The sequence below is a fragment of the Pseudophryne corroboree genome, chromosome 6 (assembly GCF_028390025.1).
Source record: "Pseudophryne corroboree isolate aPseCor3 chromosome 6, aPseCor3.hap2, whole genome shotgun sequence".
NCBI lineage: Eukaryota > Metazoa > Chordata > Amphibia > Anura > Myobatrachidae > Pseudophryne > Pseudophryne corroboree.
This window is the reverse complement of record NC_086449.1, coordinates 747,134,217-747,155,473: the sequence shown is the minus strand read 5'-3', so window position 1 is coordinate 747,155,473 and position 21,257 is coordinate 747,134,217. Positions and strand designations below refer to the sequence as shown.

The window sequence follows — 21,257 nt, the reverse complement described above, 5'->3', positions numbered from 1 at the left end:
CAGAACCACCTAGTAGGTTGTTGCAGCACTCCAATTGTAATCCTGTTGAAGGACAATGCAGTTAGCGTCTGTTTGTAGCAGGGTTGGGGGGGAAAAAACTTGTTTAAACCATTTATTTATTTTGTTAAACCCTTTTTTTTTTTTTCACGGATGTTTTAATGAAAGCATTTTTTTTAAATCCTGCTTATATTAACACTATGAAACCACTGCTGTGTGTTTTCATGCTTTCTAACATTAACAATACACTGTTATTAGGCTTTGATATGATTTATTTTACATCTTTCAATAAGGCCAATTTTTTACTGCTCATCATTTTTATTAAATCTGAATATGCCCCAACACCAGATTGGTGTTTGACTATACATCTGAATATAAAGTATGTAGATAGATTAAATATATTAAAACATACAAAGTACACTCCGATATAGATGAAATTGAAAATAAGAATAACAAGTTAATGTTAAGAATTAGTCCTACTTATAAATAAATAAATCTGAATAGTAATACAAAATGGAGATTGCAATAGCACACACAAAAGGTTAAGTATTAGCACTGGGCATGCCACTGGCGTTAACCATTTTGAATATCTCCTATATAATAGCCCAGATCTGTGACTTTGTGCCTGTGTGTATAACGCATCTCTCACTGGGTTAGTGGCAGGTCTATCACACCCAGTCCACAGCTGATTGGACGAGAAATGCCCTCCCACACAGGTTACATCCAATGGGAGGCTCTGCCCTTTGCCTGCTGTGTTTTCACAGAGCAGGATTAGCAATGGTACTGCGGAGCTGCAGCTCCAGCCCCACACCCCAAAATAGGCCCACTGCATCTGCAGCAACATAGCCTCCAACAATGTACACATAAAAATATATACAAATTTGAAAAGGGGGCGTGGCCACGGGTATAGCCACGTGGCCACGCCCCTTTTCCTATACTTTCAATGGAAGCTTGGAGAGTCAAAAATCGGTACAGACCATAAAAAAAAGTGACTGTACCTGCCAAAAAGGTACAGCTGGAGGGTATGCCACTGCATCTGCAGCAAGTCTCTGCGCTGCAGATAGGGGGGAAAAAAAACCTTTTACTGCAGCGTCCTATGTCCTGCGGCCAGACCGCCTGCCCCCTCCAGCATCAACAATCCCCACTCCCTAGCCGCGACGTAGGTGTAACAAAAGCTGCTGCAGCCACTGGCATAGATGTGTATGAAAGCGGCGCAGCGGAAGGTTTTCATAGCCCTCCCTGCGCCGCATACTCTCTGAGCCCTGGAGCCTCCTCTGCGTGTGATGTCACAGAAGTGCCTCCCTGCCACAGCCGCGCCCAGATCCCCAGAGGCCCTGATTCCGCAACACAGCACCTGGGCTGCCAGCCTGGAAGCCCCAAGATGGCTAATGTACCGTATAGAGTGGGTGATATCGTGGAGGGTAATGTCTGGACGCTGAATCAATGTAAAAGGTGACAGTGCTGTGCAGTGCAGTGGGTGTGCAGTCTGGGCCGGTGCTAGGGTGTTCAGCACCCCCCTGCAAACTATAAATTTGCACCCTCGCAAACTTTACAAAGGCACAGCGCACATAATACCCCCTGTAGTAGAGACACTTACACATGTAATGCCCCCTGTACCAGTGACGCTTACACATGTGACGCCCCCCTGTACCAGGGACCATACACAGGTAACACCCCCTATAGCAGTGACGCTTACACACGTAACGCCGCCTGTACCAGTGACGCTTACACACATAATGCCCCCTGTACCAGTGACGCTTACAAACGTAACACCCCCTGTAGCAGTGACGCTTACACACGTAACGCCCTCTGTACCAGTGACGCTTAGACACGTAATGCCCCTGTATCTGTGCCGCTTAGACACGTAACGTCCCCTGTACCAGTGATGCTTACACACGTAACGCCCCCTGTACCAGTGCCGCTTAGACACGTAACGCCCCCTGTACCAGTGCCGCTTAGACACGTAACGCCCCCTGTACCAGTGCCGCTTACACGCGTAACGCCCCCTGTACCAGTGCCGCTTACACGCGTAACGCCCCCTGTACCAGTGCCGCTTACACGCGTAACGCCCCCTGTACCAGTGCCGCTTACACGCGTAACGCCCCCTGTACCAGTGCCGCTTACACGCGTAACGCCCCCTGTACCAGTGCCGCTTACACGCGTAACGCCCCCTGTACCAGTGCCGCTTACACGCGTAACGCCCCCTGTACCAGTGCCGCTTACACGCGTAACGCCCCCTGTACCAGTGCCGTCTACACGCGTAACGCCCCCTGTACCAGTCCCGCTTACAAGCGTAACGCCCCCTGTACCAGTGCCGCTTACACACGTAACGCCCCATGTGCCAGTGCCGCTTACACGCGTAACGCCCCCTGTGCCAGTGCCGCTTACACGCGTAACGCCCCCTGTACCAGTGCCGCTTACACGCGTAACGCCCCCTGTACCAGTGCCGCTTACAGGCGTAACGCCCCCTGTACCAGTGCCGCTTACAGGCGTAACGCCCCCTGTACCAGTGCCGCTTACAGGCGTAACGCCCCCTGTACCAGTGCCGCTTACAGGCGTAACGCCCCCTGTACCAGTGCCGCTTACACGCGTAACGCCCCCTGTACCAGTGCCGCTTACACGCGTAACGCCCCCTGTACCAGTGCCGCTTACACGCGTAACGCCCCCTGTACCAGTGCCGCTTACACGCGTAACGCCCCCTGTACCAGTGCCGCTTACACGCGTAACGCCCCCTGTACCAGTGCCGCTTACACGCGTAACGCCCCCTGTACCAGTGCCGCTTACACGCGTAACGCCCCCTGTACCAGTGCCGCTTACACGCGTAACGCCCCCTGTACCAGTGCCGCTTACACGCGTAACGCCCCCTGTACCAGTGCCGCTTACACGCGTAACGCCCCCTGTACCAGTGCCGCTTACACGCGTAACGCCCCCTGTACCAGTGCCGCTTACACGCGTAACGCCCCCTGTACCAGTGCCGCTTACACGCGTAACGCCCCCTGTACCAGTGCCGCTTACACGCGTAACGCCCCCTGTACCAGTGCCGCTTACACGCGTAACGCCCCCTGTACCCGTGCCGCTTACACGCGTAACGCCCCCTGTACCCGTGCCGCTTACACGCGTAACGCCCCCTGTACCCGTGCCGCTTACACGCGTAACGCCCCCTGTACCCGTGCCGCTTACACGCGTAACGCCCCCTGTACCCGTGCCGCTTACACGCGTAACGCCCCCTGTACCCGTGCCGCTTACACGCGTAACGCCCCCTGTACCCGTGCCGCTTACACGCGTAACGCCCCCTGTACCCGTGCCGCTTACACGCGTAACGCCCCCTGTACCCGTGCCGCTTACACGCGTAACGCCCCCTGTACCCGTGCCGCTTACACGCGTAACGCCCCCTGTACCCGTGCCGCTTACACGCGTAACGCCCCCTGTACCCGTGCCGCTTACACGCGTAACGCCCCCTGTACCCGTGCCGCTTACACGCGTAACGCCCCCTGTACCCGTGCCGCTTACACGCGTAACGCCCCCTGTACCCGTGCCGCTTACACGCGTAACGCCCCCTGTACCCGTGCCGCTTACACGCGTAACGCCCCCTGTACCCGTGCCGCTTACACGCGTAACGCCCCCTGTACCCGTGCCGCTTACACGCGTAACGCCCCCTGTACCCGTGCCGCTTACACGCGTAACGCCCCCTGTACCAGTGCCGCTTACACGCGTAACGCCCCCTGTACCAGTGCCGCTTACACGCGTAACGCCCCCTGTACCAGTGCCGCTTACACGCGTAACGCCCCCTGTAGCAATGCCGCTTACACGCGTAACGCCCCCTGTACCAGAGCCGCTTACACACGTAATACATCCTCCTGCTGCAACATGGTCCCGTCTAGCGCCGCCCCTTATTCCCATCTAGCTCCACCCACTTTGGCTCCCGCCCGGCCACTGAATGTCACACAGGGGAGCGGGGGGACAGAGGAGGCTTTGTGCTGCCGGCGCCGAGGGGGAGAAGAGGTTGTGTGCTGCTGGCGCCGCTGCATGTGTGACAGCAGCTGGCAGCAGCAGCAGGGATAGCAGCAGCAGCTCAGCACATGGATGCAGAGCAGGGAGAACGCCTGTCCTTCCTGGTGCCTCCCTGCATTGCATCCCTTTGCTGAGCGGACACTGACACTGCACAGCACTCTCACCTTTTACATTGATTCAGCCAGTCACTCAGTTCTGCCAGACAGTGACTATTGTTAGCACCAGTGTCTCAATGCTCTGCATTACAGGGAAGTAGACGCACTAAATAAACTACAGCTCCCAGCAGCCCTTTAGGGCTGCTGGGAGCTGTAGTTTATTGAGTGCATCTTCTTCCCTGTAATGCAGCGCGTTGGGACAACGGCGCTAACAATAGTAACTGGCTGCTGTGCGAGTCTCCTGGAGAGCCACTGCCAAAGGGAGGACAGAAGCTTAGCTGCTTCCAGGAGAAGCATTACCCGCCCCTCCCTCACTCGCAGTACCTCTGTGCCCCATCCACGCCACCCCCACACACCCCCTCCAGCACGCGCGGTAGCTCCGGACTCCCTCCCTCACCCGCAGCAACTCCGCACACGCCCCTCCCGCCACACCACCGCATTCGCCCCTCCCCCATCCGGGGCACCCCGCAACTGCTCCTCCTCCCACCCTCGGTGGCTCTGGACTCCCACTTGCGGCATTACCGCACCAGCCCCTCCCCCACCTGCGGCACCACCACAACTGCCCCTCCCGCGGCACCCCCAGATCCCATCTGCGTCTTCCCCGCACCCACCACTCCCCCAACCAAAGCACCTACTAGGTCAGGGGTGTCAAAGACAAGGCCCGCGGGCCAAATCCGGCCCGCCAGACCTCGTCTGATGGCCCGCGGTGCCGCCGCCATGAAACCCCCTTCTCCCGAGTGCCCAGCTCGGGGGGGGCGGGGTTTCGCGGAATGACGCGATTGCGTCGTGACGTCACGGCGCAAACGCATCATTCAACGAAACCCCGTCGGAGGAGGGAGAAGGGAGCCGCGCAGACGAGGAGGGAGAGGCGGCTGAAGAGCGGCGAGAACCGCTTCAAATGTAAGTCAGCCCCTCTCCCTTCCTCTCTTTCTCTCTCTCTCCCTCCTTCCACCACCTGCCGCAATGTGTAAAATGGGGACCTGTACCTGCCGCTATGTGTAAAATGGGGACCTGTGCCTGCCACAATGTGTAAAATGGGGACCTGTGCCTGCCACAATGTGTAAAATGGGGACCTGTACCTGCCGCTATGTGTAAAATGGGGACCTGTGCCTGCCACAATGTGTAAAATGGGGACCTGTGCCTGCCACAATGTGTAAAATGGGGACCTGTGCCTGCCGCTATGTGTAAAATGGGGACCTGTGCCTGCCACAATGTGTAAAATGGGGACCTGTGCCTGCCACAATGTGTAAAATGGGGACCTGTACCTGCCGCTACGTGTAAAATGGGGACCTGTGCCTGCCACAATGTGTAAAATGGGGACCTGTGCCTGCCACAATGTGTAAAATGGGGACCTGTGCCTGCCACAATGTGTAAAATGGGGACCTGTGCCTGCCACAATGTGTAAAATGGGGACCTGTGCACTATAAAAGGGGGCACATGGCTGGGCACTATAAAAGGGGGCACATGGCTGGGCACTTTAAAAGGGGGCAGATGGCTGGGCACATATAAGGCAGGTGGAGCGGTAAATTTTGGATAGACCTACAGATACAACCGGCCCTTTGATGGGGACCAAACTGCTGATGCGGCCCCCGATGAATTTGAGTTTGACACCCCTGTACTAGGTGATACATCAGGCTCTGCGTGCGCTGTTCATCCCATTGCAAGGGGCTTCGACCCCTTAACCATTGCACGCCCTTTGTCCGTGCAATATTTAACCACTCACACAATTATGTTTGGAGGTAATACTCCCATATAATAAAAATATTGCACGCCACAAGGGTGTGCAAGGTTTAAGGGGGCGTAGCCCCTTACGACGGTGTGAAGAGCGCCCGTAGGGCGCGATGAATCACCTAGTTATTAGTATAATAAGCTTTTTTAAGAACCAGGGTGTTTAAAAAACAAAAAACAACAACATTTTGTTTAAACCATGGTTTAAACACTTTAATCCATGGTTTAAGCTGGGAGGCATTCGATATCCCGTCTGTCAGGATCCCGGCGCTCAGCATACCGGCGCTGTGATCCCGACCGACACCTATTCCCCCTCTTGGGGTGTCTACGACACGCCTGGAGGGAAAATAAATAGCGTGGCGCACCACTGTGACCGCAGTAAGCTCTTATGCGCTCGCCCCGCTGCCCGTATTCCGGCGCCTGGCATCTTGGGATTCTGACCACCAGGATGACAGGCGCAGGTATATAGATACCAACCCTTTTAAACCAAGGTGGTTTTATTCAGCCAACCCTACTTTGTAGAGAGGCTGATAACAGCATTAGCTTGCATAAGCTGCACTGTAGAATGAAAGGCAGATATTTCAAAAGAAAAAAAGTATGGAAAGAATTGCAGGTATATTTAGTAATTATTATTATTATTATGATTTATGGTCTTACGGTAAGTGCATAGGTAACATTGATCCTGACTTTCAAAATTATTTGTTTTTAAAAAATATGATTTTTTTTTACCTTTAGCCTATTAATAAAATAAATAATACCTCTGTTCTGTTTAGATTACAACATTTTCTCGCCTTCTCACATCTGCTGACAAAAAAATATTAGAAGCTGAGTTACAGAACCAGGTTAACGGCATTGAAATCTTGTCCCTGCAGCAATTTGACACAGAATTCTCCTTCTTGAAAAAAATTCGGTGAGTCTGTAGTAGTTTGACCCTATAAAGGGGACAATAATAAGATTGGGTTGCGGCTGTTTAGCTGAAGGACTGAATCTGTTTCCATGTTGGCCACAAACTGATGGCATTCTAGAATAGAGGTGGCTGACCAAATGGAAAGCAGACAATTGGCCACACACACAAGTAGATTGCAATCATAAGCCAGTTGTCTATTCTGATTTTAAGGCTGAAACGTGAGTTTTGCACGTCTGTAACAGTTGGCAATTTGCTTTAAGAAATACTGTAGAAAAAGTAAAGCACACATTTATGCTATAACAGGATACTGATGAAATGAACAAAAAATAACTACAAATTTGTAAAATTAAAAGATTCATCATTATATATTGATATAAAATAAAAACTACTTTTATAGTACAGAAAAACAAATGATCAAATATTGCTTTCACTTATACTGTGTGAATAGATAATAAAAGAACAAATCTGGACAGATGTCACAGACTAGTTCTTATCCGGCGCTAATAATATACCTCAGTTAAACTAGTGATGTATAGCAGCTGAGTAAAGGCAACTTGCTAGGTTGCCAGCAATTAAGGACTGTTAAAAAAAGAGAAGATTACTCTGCGCTAAATGACACTGTATCAGACTAAAGTGTGCAGTCTGTCATGTAAATTAATTGAATCAGTAAGACTCCAAATATATACAGGTTGAGTATCCCTTATCCAAAATGCTTGGGACCAGAGGTATTTTGGATATCGGATTTTTCCGTATTTTGGAATAATTGCATACCATAAGGAGATATCATGGTGATGGGACCTAAATCTAAGCACAGAATGGTTTTGTTTCATATACACCATATACACACAGCCTGAAGGTAATTTTAGCCAATATTTTTTATAACTTTGTGCATTAAACAAAATGTGTGTACATTCACACAATTAATTTATGTTTCATATACACCTTATACACACAGCCTGAAGGTAATTTAATACAATATATTTCATAACTTTGTGTATTAAACAAAGTTTGTGTGCATTGAGCCATCAAAAAACAAAGGTTTCACTATCTCACTCAAAAAAGTCCGTATTTCGGAATATTCCGTATTTCGGAATATTTGGATATGGGATACTCAACCTGTATAACCACTTTATATTCGATCTGTTAAAAGGTAACAAAATATAACAAGCAAGTAACATATAGTTTGCAACAATTATCTATTCTGTATTAAAAACAGCAGTTGATATAGCAGACAATGTATTTAAAACTAATTCGTTGGTTCTGTTTGGTAGGAATTAAGTTGGAAAACACTGGCGTCCCAGTGTCTATTTAAATGAAAAGTCCCGCGATAGATTATCACAGTCTCATTGTAAATAGCTTATGAAGATTGCAGTGTATAATTACCCATGTGCTGGTTCCTGAAACAAATGGTAGACAGGGTCCGTTTTATAGAATAATGCACATATACAGGTGGAGCTTGCTCATGTAGCTGCTCAATATAATATAGAACTACCGTTCCGTTAAAGCATAACACCGCTCCAGAAAGAAAGGTAATCACTGATTATATAACCTGTATGTAAACCTCAGAAGGCTCTCTCCACGTTGCGGGTGTTAGACCTCACGGCGGAGGCCAATAGCATTCACCCTGTGAGGGCAGATAGAGTCTTGGATATTTGATGTGCAACTGCAGAAAGCCGTGAGCGGTGGTGACAGCGGGTGAACGCCGGCTGGAGCGCCCGGCGTGTAGCGTGCAAAGGTGTATTGAGGCTGTAGGAAGCCGTAAGCAGGCTCGATTGGCGGGTTGAAACCAAACAGATAACCAAACGTGGAAGGTGGGCGTCAACGCATTTCGTCTCCGAAACCGGAGACTTCCTCAAGACGAATGCCTCCCCTCTCTCCAATCCCGAATTTATACTTTTTCTAATGATTTCACTCACAACAGCTGTATCCATTTAATAGATACTACTATTCAAGTTGTATATATATATAAATAATAAAAAGGTTCCATATATAAACAAAGCTAATTATAAAAACCGAGTTTTTATTCATTAAGCACTTACTGAGTCAATACACCAGAGTTGTTCCACACTAAAGATATTACTTAATTAGATTTAATTAGACCTATTCTATCACATAATCAAGCACAGTGCTTAAATCTACACTCCTGAATTGTATAATTACTTTATTGCTAAACGTGTACTGCTTCATTAAAGGTAAAGACCTTTAAAGTACTATATTATTTCATATATAACACCAATTAATAATACAATAATAATTTTGTTCTAATCCTTTCTATTTGTTTATAGAGGATTTCTTTCTTCGTAGATTATAAAGCTAACAGCTGTAATAACTTTCATAGATAGATAAATTAATATAAATCAAAAATAAACAAAAGAAAAAACGAAATATGTAAATATAAAAATAAAGGTTATAAGTCTTCAACCTATTATAACTACCCATTCACATAGCACAGATATTACAACCACAAGAGAGATCTTTATATATGGGCAAAGAAATATAATAAATAAAATAAATATGCAAATAAATATAAAAATGACTGTACATAAATAATATAAATAATCTCCAAATTTATGAATTTTAATGCATTGTTTATGTATTACTTTATTCCTATAATACTGACAGCCAGCTTTTACTAGGTAATAAATAATTAATGGAATAAGACTTTTAACTAATTTAGGATCATGTCTCAAATATTGTGATAGACCATATGTTGTTAATCAGCGGTCTAATTGATTACTAATAAATCCACTAGCTTATATGTATGTCCATTGTAAAGACATATTTTTATAAAAATTTAAACCTAAAACTAAAAAACCAAATGAAGCATACTTGATATGCAAAAAAAGAGGGTTCAGATAGACAAAATTAACTGTTTCATTCAGTCTAAACTGGAATAGTCCAAAGCTTCATTGAGGCCATTGGAGTATAAGGTATCTAACTTGAAAATCCATGAGGATTCCCCTAAACATAATATCCGGAACCTATCTCCTCCTCTTTTTGTGCAGGAAAATTGCTCCAGTCCCACAATACAGAGAGAAGATGGGTCACCATTATGTGCTCTACAGAAATTACGGGATTCACTATGAGTTTGAAGTTTCTTAATGATTTTCAATCTATGTTCCCGAAATCTAGATTTTAACGATCTTGTAGTTCTCCCTACATATTGAAGGGAACAAGGGCACTGTAACAGATAGACACAGTATTCTGAATCACAATTAATAAATTGTTTGATCGGAAAAGTGTTACCATTAGTTTTAGACGTAACACATAAAGTTTTGTTCATCATAAATTTGCATGTCAAGCAGACTTGTTTGTTACATCTAAACCTACCAGATCGTCTCTTTGGTAACCACGTGGAATTTTCATCTATATTTACTGGTTTTAAATATCTAGGAGCCAGCATCTCTTTAAGATTAGTATTTCTTTTGAAAATAATCATTGGTTTCTCTGCTAAACACTTATTCAGGATTGAATCTTGTTTAATTATTTCATAATTCGCTAAGACAATCTTTTTTATATCGTTTAATTTGTTATTAAATTTGGAAATAAATTTCATGGAATCTACTGTAGGTGTAATTCTTGTCTTAGTTTGAAGCTTTTGTATTGCAAGGGAGAGGTCTTTGTTGTTATCTGATATATCTAGATTATTTCTCATAAGTGAGTTTGCGAACCATTTAGAGTCCTCTAATATATGTGGAGGATATCCCCTCTCACAAAACTGTTGTAAGAGGATCTCAACTTGTAGCTGGAATGTTGAATCTTCTGAGCAGTTTCGTCTAACTCTAGTAATTTGATTCTTTGGAATGTTTTTTATCCATGGTTTATAATGACCACTTGAATAATGAAGATAATTCCCAGCCCCAACCGGGTTAATAAAATTAGTTGATATAATCTTGTCCTTACAGATTGAGAACGTGATATCTAGAAAGTGAGTTGTTTGTAAATCAAAATTGTGAGTGAACTTCAAATTATAAGTGTTATCATTTAAAAATGTAACAAAATCTAGTGCTAATTGGACACCCCCATTCCAAATAATAAATAAGTCGTCTATGTAACGGCCATAGAGGACCAGGTTCTCTCTATATGGGCCGCTCCAGATGTTTTCTTCTTCAAAGTGGCCCATATAGAGGTTAGCAAAGCTAGGTCCCCATGGCCGTTCCAAGATGCTGCAAATAATAACGTTCATCAAACAGAAAATAATTGTGAGTCAAAATAAAAAGAATAGCCTCCAGTACAAAGTCACGTCGCCCTGGTTTCATATTGAGATCTCTGTCTAAATAATATTTGACAGAGCCAATACCTTTTCGATGTGGTATGTTGGTATAAAGGGATTGGACATCCAGGGTTAAAAAAAACCCAGCCTTCAGTCCAACCTTTACCAACAGTTTGTTGTAATATATGATGGGTGTCCTTGATATGTGATTTTAAAGTAACGACGTGACCCTGTAAATGGAAGTCTACAAAATGAGATAAATTAGAAGAAAGTGAATCTACTCCCGAAATAATAGGTCTCCCAGGTGGATGTGACAAATCTTTATGAATTTTAGGTAAGTGATAAAAAATTGGAGTGATGGGATGTGAGGGTAACAAAAAATAAAACTCATCTTCTGAGATCACATCATCGTTCTTAGCTGTTTGTAATATAGTTTTTAATTCTGACAGGAAGTTGAAGACTTATAACCTTTATTTTTATATTTACATATTTCCTTTTTCTTTTGTTTATTTTTGATTTATATTCATTTATCTATCTATGAAAGTTATTACAGCTGTTATCTTTATAATCTACGAAGAAAGAAATCCTCTATAAACAAATAGAAAGGATTAGAACGAAATTATTATTGTATTATTAATTGGTGTTATATATGAAATAATATAGTACTTTAAAGGTCTTTACCTTTAATGAAGCAGTACACGTTTAGCAATAAAGTAATTATACAATTCAGGAGTGTAGATTTAAGCACTGTGCTTGATTATGTGATAGAATAGGTCTAATTAAATCTAATTAAGTAATATCTTTAGTGTGGAACAACTCTGGTGTATTGACTCAGTAAGTGCTTAATGAATAAAAACTCGGTTTTTATAATTAGCTTTGTTTATATATGGAACCTTTTTATTATTTATATATATATACAACTTGAATAGTAGTATCTATTAAATGGACACAGCTGTTGTGAGTGAAATCATTAGAAAAAGTATAAATTCGGGATTGGAGAGAGGGGAGGCATTCGTCTTGAGGAAGTCTCCGGTTTCGGAGACGAAACGCGTTGACGCCCACCTTCCACGTTTGGTTATCTGTTTGGTTTCAACCCGCCAATCGAGCCTGCTTACGGCTTCCTACAGCCTCAATACACCTTTGCACGCTACACGCCGGGCGCTCCAGCCGGCGTTCACCCGCTGTCACCACCGCTCACGGCTTTCTGCGGTTGCACATCAAATATCCAAGACTCCATCTGCCCTCACAGGGTGAATGCTATTGGCCTCCGCCGTGAGGTCTAACACCCGCAACGTGGAGAGAGCCTTCTGAGGTTTACCTACAGGTTATATAATCAGTGATTACCTTTCTTTCTGGAGCGGTGCTATGCTTTAACGGAACGGTAGTTCTATATTATATTGAGCAGCTACATGAGCAAGCTGCACCTGTATATGTGCATTATTCTATAAAACGGACCCCGTCTACCATTTGTTTCAGGAACCAGCACATGGGTAATTATACACTGCAATCTTCATAAGCTATTTACTATGAGACTGTGATAATCTATTGCGGGACTTTTCATTTAAATAGACACTGGGACGCCAGTGTTTTCCAACTTAATTCCTACTAAACAGAACCAACGAATTAGTTTTAAATACATTGTCTGCTATATCAACTGCTGTTTTTAATACAGAATAGATAATTGTTACAAACTATATGTTACTTGCTTGTTATATTTTGTTACCTTTTAACAGATCGAATATAAAGTGGTTATATATATTTGGAGTCTTACTGATTCAATTACTTTACATGACAGACTGCACACTTTAGTCTGATACAGTGTCATTTAGCGCAGAGTAATCGTCTCTTTTTTTATACTGTATGAATGTAGTTTAAATTTGTACAAAGGTGCTTATTTATTTTTATAGTGCTGATTTCTTTTTCATCCACTAGGGGTCACTGGAGTACTCTTGGGATATGGACGGCTTTAGCAGAACAAAAGGCACTGAATATTTAAATTTAGTAACTCTCCTCCCCTCCATATTCCCAGAGTACCTCAGTGTTTTTTCTGTGCTCACAGCAGCAACATGTGTTGTGTGGAGCTCCCACACTTACTTTGAATATTTTGTTTTTGTTTTTATTTTTAATTTTTATTTTATCTAAACTTTATACATATCCCTTCCCCACTTCCAAAAGGCGTGGGTCCGGGATAGTGGAAGCTGTTACAAGCAGCTGCTGGCGTGTCGTTCCTCACTACAGAGCACCCTCACAGCCAAGAGCAGAACTACCTGCAGGAAAGGCTGGACGGAGCTTGCAGAAGAAGCCCCGTCATAGCCCCTCACCACAGGCGTCCAGGTATGTTGGGGGACGGGCCGGTCAGCTCAAGCTGCCGCCCCGCTGTGTGGGGAACAAGTTGCTGTGCGCGACAATGCTCCCTGATGCCTGCCGCCGCTGGTTTGTGTAACACAACGTCTCGATCACAGAGCCGCCCGCTGCCGCTACAGCTCACAGAGCTGCCCGCCGCCGCTACAGCTCACAGTGCCGCCCGCTCCGGCTCCCCGGGACCCGCTCCCCGGCAACCGCTACGGGGTTCTACAGCGCCGCGTCCCGCCGCTATACACAGCGCTCCTCAGCTCCCTGCACCAGATCTCCAGAATAACGGTACACGGAGCACTGAAGGGGAGGGGGGGATGAGTCTCCTCACAGCAGTGCGGCTGCAAAGGGGGGGAGATACCATAGGAAGGCTGCTGGCTTGTGGTACAAGTACATAGGCTATTAAGCCTATGTTAACAGGGTTGTTTTGTTTTTAACATGTTGGCTACAAGTTATAGACTATATATATGGCTTTTAACCTGAACTGTGATTTTTAGTGTAAGCATGGCGGCCATTTTTAACCATGCTTCCTGTTCAATCCTGTTTCTCTTTCAGTTTGGAAGATCCTGCCCTACAACACTACTCCACCAGATGGCGCAGGGGTGTTAGTGGGAATTTGGGATCAGATTTCATATAGGACTGGCCACGTGCACTGCACTTCGGCTATATATATATATATATATATATATATATATATTTCTCTGACGTCCTAGTGGATGCTGGGTACTCCGTAAGGACCATGGGAATAGACGGGCTCCGCAGGAGACTGGGCACTCTAAAGAAAGATTTAGGTCTACCTGGTGTGCACTGGCTCCTCCTCCTATGACCCTCCTCCAAGCCTCAGTTAGATTTCTGTGCCCGGCCGAGCTGGATGCACACTAGGGGCTCTCCTGAGCTCCTAGGAAGAAAGTATATGTTAGGTTTTTTATTTTCAGTGAGACCTGCTGGCAACAGGCTCACTGCATCGAGGGACTAAGGGGAGAAGAAGCGAACCTACCTAAGTGGTGGTAGCTTGGGCTTCTTAGGCTACTGGACACCATTAGCTCCAGAGGGATCGAACACAGGACCCGACCTCGTCGTCCGTTCCCGGAGCCGCGCCGCCGTCCCCCTTACAGAGCTAGAAGCAAGAAGGTCCGGAAAATCGGCGGCTGAAGACTTCTGTCTTCTCCAAGGTAGTGCACAGCACTGCAGCTGTGCGCCATTGCTCCTCATGCACACCACACACTGCGGTCACTGATGGGTGCAGGGCGCTGGGGGGGGGGGCGCCCTGAGCAGCAATATTAACACCTTGGCTGGCGAACTGGCACCATATATAGCCCCAGAGGCTATATGGGTGCTTATTAACCCCTGCCAGAACTTTTACAATAGCGGGAGAAAGCCCGCCGAAAAAGGGGCGGAGCCATCTCCCTCAGCACACTGGCGCCATTTTTCCTTCACAGTTCCGCTGGAAGGAAGCTCCCTGGCTCTCCCCTGCAGTCCTGCACTACAGAAAAGGGTAAAAAAGAGAGGGGGGGCACAAATTAGGCTCAGTATAAATATATTATGCAGCTATAAGGGGAAAACACGTTTTTATAGGTGATATCCCTGTGATATATAGCGCTCTGGTGTGTGCTGGCATACTCTCCCTCTGTCACCCCAAAGGGCTTTGTGGGGTCCTGTCCTCTGTAAGAGCATTCCCTGTGTGTCTGCTGTGTGTCGGTACTGCGGTGTCGACATGTATGAGGAGGAAAATGATGTGGAGGCGGAGCAAATGCCTGTGAATGTGATGTCACCCCCTGCGGGGTCGACACCTGTGTGGTTGGACTTATGGAAGGAATTGCGTGAAAGTGTCAACTCCTTACACAAAAGGTTTGACGACATAGGACAGCCGGCTACACAGCTTGTGCCTGTTCCAACGTCTCAAATGTCATCAGGGGCTTTAAAACGCCCGCTACCTCAGGTGACAGATACAGACGTCGACACGGATACCGACTCCAGTGTCGACGATGATGAGACTAGTGTACCCTCCAATAGGTCCACCCGTTACATGATTGAGGCAATGAAAAATGTATTACACATTTCTGATAATACCCCAGGTACCACAAAAAAGGGTATTATGTTTGGTGAGAAAAAACTACCTGTAGTTTTTCCTACATCTGAGGAATTAAATGAGGTGTGTGAGGAAGCGTGGACTTCCCCCGATAAGAAATTGATAATTTCAAAACGGTTATTGGCAGCGTACCCTTTCCCGCTAGAGGATAGGTCACGTTGGGAAACACCCCCTAGGGTAGATAAGGCGCTGACACGCTTATCAAAGAAGGTGGCACTACCGTCTCCGGATACGGCTACCCTGAAGGAACCTGCTGATAGAAAGCAGGAAGCTACCCTAAAAGCTATTTACACACGGGCATTATATTGCGACCAGCGATTACATCAGCTTGGATGTGCAGTGCTGCTGCTGCGTGGTCAGATTCCCTGTCGGATAATATTGATACCATGGATAGGGACAATATTTTGCTGACGATTGAGCATATAAAAGATGCAGTCTTATACATGCGTGATGCACAGAGGGATATTTGCCAGCTGGCATCAAGAATAAGCGCTATGTCCATTGCCGCCAGAAGGGGGTTATGGACTCGGCAATGGTCTGGCGATGCCGACTCTAAGCGGCACATGGAAGTTTTGCCCTATAAAGGGGTGGAACTGTTTGGGGATGGTCTTTCGGACCTCGTGTCCACAGCTACTGCTGGGAAATCGACCTTTTTGCCACAGGCTGCCCCACAGCAAAAGAAAGCACCGTATTATCAGGTACAGTCCTTTCGGCCCCAGAAAAGCAAGAGGGCTAGAGGCTCATCGTTTCTGCCGAGAGGTTCGGTGAGACCCATCTTAAATCTAAAATCCTTGAACACTTATATCAAGAGGTTCAAGTTCAAGATGGAATCGCTCAGGGCGGTTATTGCGAGCCTGGACGAGGGGGATTACATGGTCTCCCTGGACATCAAGGATGCGTACCTCCATGTCCCCATTTACCCTCCTCACCAGGAGTACCTCAGATTTGTGGTACAGGACTGTCACTATCAGTTCCAGACGCTGCCGTTTGGGTTATCCACGGCACCGAGGGTCTTTACCAAGGTAATGGCCGAAATGATGATACTCCTTCGCAAGAAGGGAGTTTTAATTATCCCGTACTTGGACGATCTCCTGATAAAGGCGAGGTCCAAGGAACAGTTGGTAGTGGGGGTAGCGCTTTCTCGGGAAGTGCTACAACAGCACGGCTGGATTCTCAATATTCCAAAGTCACAGCTGGTCCCGACGACACGTCTTCTGTTCCTGGGAATGATTCTGGACACCGACCAGAAAAGAGTGTTTCTTCCAGTGGAAAAAGCCGAGGAGTTGTCATCTCTAGTTAGAGACATCCTAAAACCGGGACAGGTGTCGGTACATCAATGCACACGAGTCCTGGGAAAAATGGTAGCTTCGTACGAGGCGATTCCATTCGGAAGGTTCCACGCAAGGACTTTCCAGTGGGAACTGTTGGACAAATGGTCCGGGTCCCATCTCCAGATGCAACAGCGAATAACCCTGTCGGCAAGGACCAGGGTGTCGCTGCTGTGGTGGCTGCAGAGGGCTCATCTACTAGAGGGCCGCAGATTCGGAATACAGGACTGGGTCCTGGTGACCACGGATGCCAGCCTTCGGGGCTGGGGTGCAGTCACACAGGGAAGAAATTTCCAAGGACTGTGGTCAAATCAGGAGATTTCGCTTCGCATAAATATTCTGGAGCTAAGGGCCATTTACAATGCCCTAAACCAAGCAAGGCCCCTTCTTCAGAACCGGCCGGTACTGATCCAATCAGACAACATCACGGCGGTCGCCCATGTAAACAGACAGGGCGGCACAAGAAGCAGGAGGGCAATGGCAGAAGTCACAAGGATTCTCCGATGGGCAGAGAATCATGTGTTAGCACTGACAGCAGTGTTCATTCCGGGAGTGGACAACTGGGAAGCAGACTTCCTCAGCAGGCACGACCTCCACCCGGAGAATGGGGACTTCATCCAGAAGTCTTCCAGATGCTGGTAAACCGTTGGGAAAAACCACAGGTGGACATGATGGCGTCCCGCCTCAACAAAAAGCTAAAAAGATATTGCGCCAGGTCAAGGGACCCTCAGGCGATCGCTGTGGACGCTCTAGTGACACCGTGGGTGTACCAGTCGGTTTATGTGTTTCCTCCTCTACCTCTCATACCCAAAGTACTGAGAATAATAAGAAAGCGAGGAGTGAGAACTATTCTCGTGGCTCCGGATTGGCCAAGAAGAGCTTGGTACCCGGAGCTTCAAGAGATGCTTGCAGAGGACCCTTGGCCTCTGCCGCTCAGACAAGACCTGCTGCAGCAGGGACCCTGTCTGTTCCAAGACTTACCGCAGCTGCGTTTGACGGCATGGCGGTTGAACGCCGGATACTAAAGGAAAAAGGCATTCCGGAGGAAGTCATCCCTACCCTGATCAAGGCCAGGAAGGATGTCACCGCAAAACATTATCACCGCATTTGGCGAAAATATGTTGCTTGGTGTGAGGCCAAGAAGGCCCCAACCGAGGAATTTCAACTGGGTCGATTCCTGCATTTCCTGCAAGCAGGTGTGACGTTGGGCCTCAAATTGGGGTCCATTAAGGTCCAGATCTCGGCCCTGTCTATTTTCTTCCAGAAAGAACTGGCTTCACTGCCTGAAGTTCAGACTTTTGTCAAGGGAGTTCTGCATATTCAGCCTCCTTTTGTGCCCCCAGTGGCACCTTGGGATCTCAATGTGGTTTTGGAGTTTCTGAAATCACATTGGTTTGAGCCACTTAAGACTGTGGATTTAAAATATCTCACGTGGAAAGTGGTTATGTTGTTGGCTCTGGCTTCGGCCAGACGTGTGTCAGAATTGGCGGCTTTGTCCTGTAAAAGCCCCTATCTGATTTTCCATATGGATAGGGCAGAGTTGAGGACTCGTCCTCAGTTTCTCCCGAAGGTGGTATCAGCTTTTCACTTGAACCAACCTATTGTGGTGCCTGCGGCTACTAGGGACTTGGAGGATTCCAAGTTTCTGGACGTAATCAGGGCCCTGAAAATTTATATTTCCAGGACGGCTGGAGTCAGGAAAACTGACTCGCTGTTTATTTTATATGCACCCAACAAGCTGGGTGCACCTGCTTCTAAGCAGACTATCGCGCGCTGGATTTGTAGCGCTATTCAGCAGTGGGACTACCGCAGCCTAAATCTGTAAAAGCCCATTCCACAAGGAAGGTGGGCTCATCTTGGGCGGCTGCCCGAGGGGTCTCGGCTTTACAACTTTGCCAAACTGCTACTTGGTCAGGGGCAAACACGTTTGCAAAATTTTATAAATTTGATACCCTGGCTGAGGAGGACCTGGAGTTCTCTCATTCGGTGCTGCAGAGTCATCCGCACTCTCCCGCCCGTTTGGGAGCTTTGGTATAATCCCCATGGTCCTTACGGAGTACCCAGCATCCACTAGGACGTCAGAGAAAATAAGATTTTACTCACCGGTAAATCTATTTCTCGTAGTCCGTAGTGGATGCTGGGCGCCCATCCCAAGTGCGGATTGTCTGCAATACTTGTAAATAGTTATTGTTACAAAAATCGGGTTGTTATTGCGAGCCATCTGTTCAGAGGCTCCATTGTTATCATACTGTTAACCGGGGTTTCTATCACGAGTTATATGGTGTGATTGGTGTGGCTGGTATGAGTCTTACCCGGGATTCAAAATCCTTCCTTATTGTGTCAGCTCTTCCGGGCACAGTGTCCTAACTGAGGCTTGGAGGAGGGTCATAGGGGGAGGAGCCAGTGCACACCAGGTAGACCTAAATCTTTCTTTAGAGTGCCCAGTCTCCTGCGGAGCCCGTCTATTCCCCATGGTCCTTACGGAGTACCCAGCATCCACTACGGACTGCGAGAAATAGATTTACCGGTGAGTAAAATCTTATTATTACACACCTTAGTAACAATTTTACTGAGTCGTGCAAGTGTCTGTTTTTGCATATTGTCTGTCTGCATAATGAGTAAGGCACCAGCTAAAACTAAAAAGCAGTTTCACTGCAAGGTCTGTAACAGTGTGTTACCGGATGGATCTACCACATGTACAGAATGTTTTGTGAATTCAGCTACGAATACAATTTCCGCTCCGGTTTCAAAGCCGGTTTCATCCCCGGACCCGCCATGGGCTATGCTAACAAATGTAATGGCTGGGTTGCAATCAGAATTGTCCGCCTCTCGACAAGAGCGGGAAGCGGCAAGATCTGAGTCTCTGGTGAGACCTCCAGAACTACCGGAGGGGTCTCAGCCTTGCCAAAGGTCCAAGTCCACTTTGGGTAGAAGGGATAATTTTCATTTGTCTTATGATTTACCAGTTTCTGCTATGTTGCATTCTGACGATTCTATGCCAGACCTCACTGCGCAAGATGAGGGTAAGGAGGGCGAAGTATACCAGCAGTCAGATAGTGAAGATTTTGACAGCCCAGGCATTGATAATCTCATCAGAGCAGTGCGTCAGTCTCTGAAGTTTACAGAAACTGAGGAGCCTCTGACAAATGATGATGTCGTATTTACTAAACGACAGAGATCTCCAATGTGTTTTCCTGTTTCGGAATCTCTTAATAAAATGTTAGTAGAAACACGGAAGAATCCGGATAAACGGTTTTCCTACCATTGCCTTCAACGGTACCTAGACGGAAATACTCTGGGCCGGTGTTCAAATCCTTTAGACCTCAGCCCTTTCGAGGCCGTGGTAGAGGAACAGCCACCCTGGTAGACGAGGTCGAGGACGTGGTTTCCAACAAACCAACACCAGTCGTCAGGACGCTAAGGTCACCGACAAGCCAGTGGCATGACGGGCTCCCAGCCCATCTCGGATGCTGGATTCAGCAGTTTTGATTCCGGTCCCTGTACACCAACAAGGTCATGGTTATTATTCCAGTCTGTCTGTGGTACCAAAGCCGGATGGCTCGGTCAGGCCAATATTGAACTTAAAGGGCCTCAATCAGTACGTCACTTACTACAGATTCAAGATGGAATCTCTGCGGTCAGTAATTGCAGGTTTAGAGCCACAGGAATTCATGATTGCGCTGGATCTCAAGGATGCGTACTTACACATTCCGATTTGGCCACCTCAACAGAGGTTCTTGCGTTTTGCGATACGGCAGAACCATTAGCAGTTTCAGGCTCTTCCGTTTGGCCTCTCGTTAGCACCTCGGGTATTCACCAAAGTGATGTCTGTGATGATAGCTCATCTCAGATCCCTGGGAGTGATAATAGTTCCGTACTTGGACGATCTGCTCATCAAAGCTCCGTCTCAACAGATGCTCCTCCAACATGCGTTGCTAACGTACAAAGTACTAGTTCAGCACGGTTGGATTGTCAACTTCAAGAAATCACATCTAATTCCGTCTCAACGACTTCAGTTCCTAGGTATGATTCTCGATACGGTAAATCAAAGAATTTACATACCAGAACAGAAAGTACAGATTATTCGTCATCTGGTATAATTAGTGCTCAAGCCACGCACAGTCTCTGTACATTTGTGCATTCGCCTCTTAGGCACAATGGTGGCGGCTTTCGAAGCGCTTCAGTTCGGAAGATTTCACTCACGTCCTTTTCAACTGGATGTGCTCGCATCTGCAGATTCACCAGAGGGTGAGGTTGTCGCCACGGGCCAGAGTATCTCTACTCTGGTGGCTCAAAGTACACAATCTAACCGCAGGAAAACGGTTCGGCGTCGGAAGTTGGATAATTCTAACGACAGACGCGAGTCTCAGAGGTTGGGGAGCTGTAGTTCAAATTTGTCAGCTCCAGGGTCTCTGGGCGGATCACGAAAGATTGCTATCTATAAATGTCCTGGAACTCCGGGCAATTTACAATGCGC

The 21,257-nt window shown here is 46.8% G+C and overlaps 1 protein-coding gene across 7 annotated transcripts in view; it reads left to right on the top strand.

The window, feature by feature from the left end:
* The window catches only part of RNF213 (ring finger protein 213), a 680,515-nt gene that overhangs the window by 404,228 nt on the left and 255,030 nt on the right, over positions 1-21,257 (top strand). For all 7 annotated transcript variants that reach the window (XM_063928518.1, XM_063928521.1, XM_063928520.1 and 4 more), the window contains one exon: positions 6,665-6,801. In XM_063928518.1, coding sequence (XP_063784588.1) covers positions 6,665-6,801 — 137 coding nt within the window. The remainder of the gene's footprint in view (positions 1-6,664; positions 6,802-21,257) is intronic.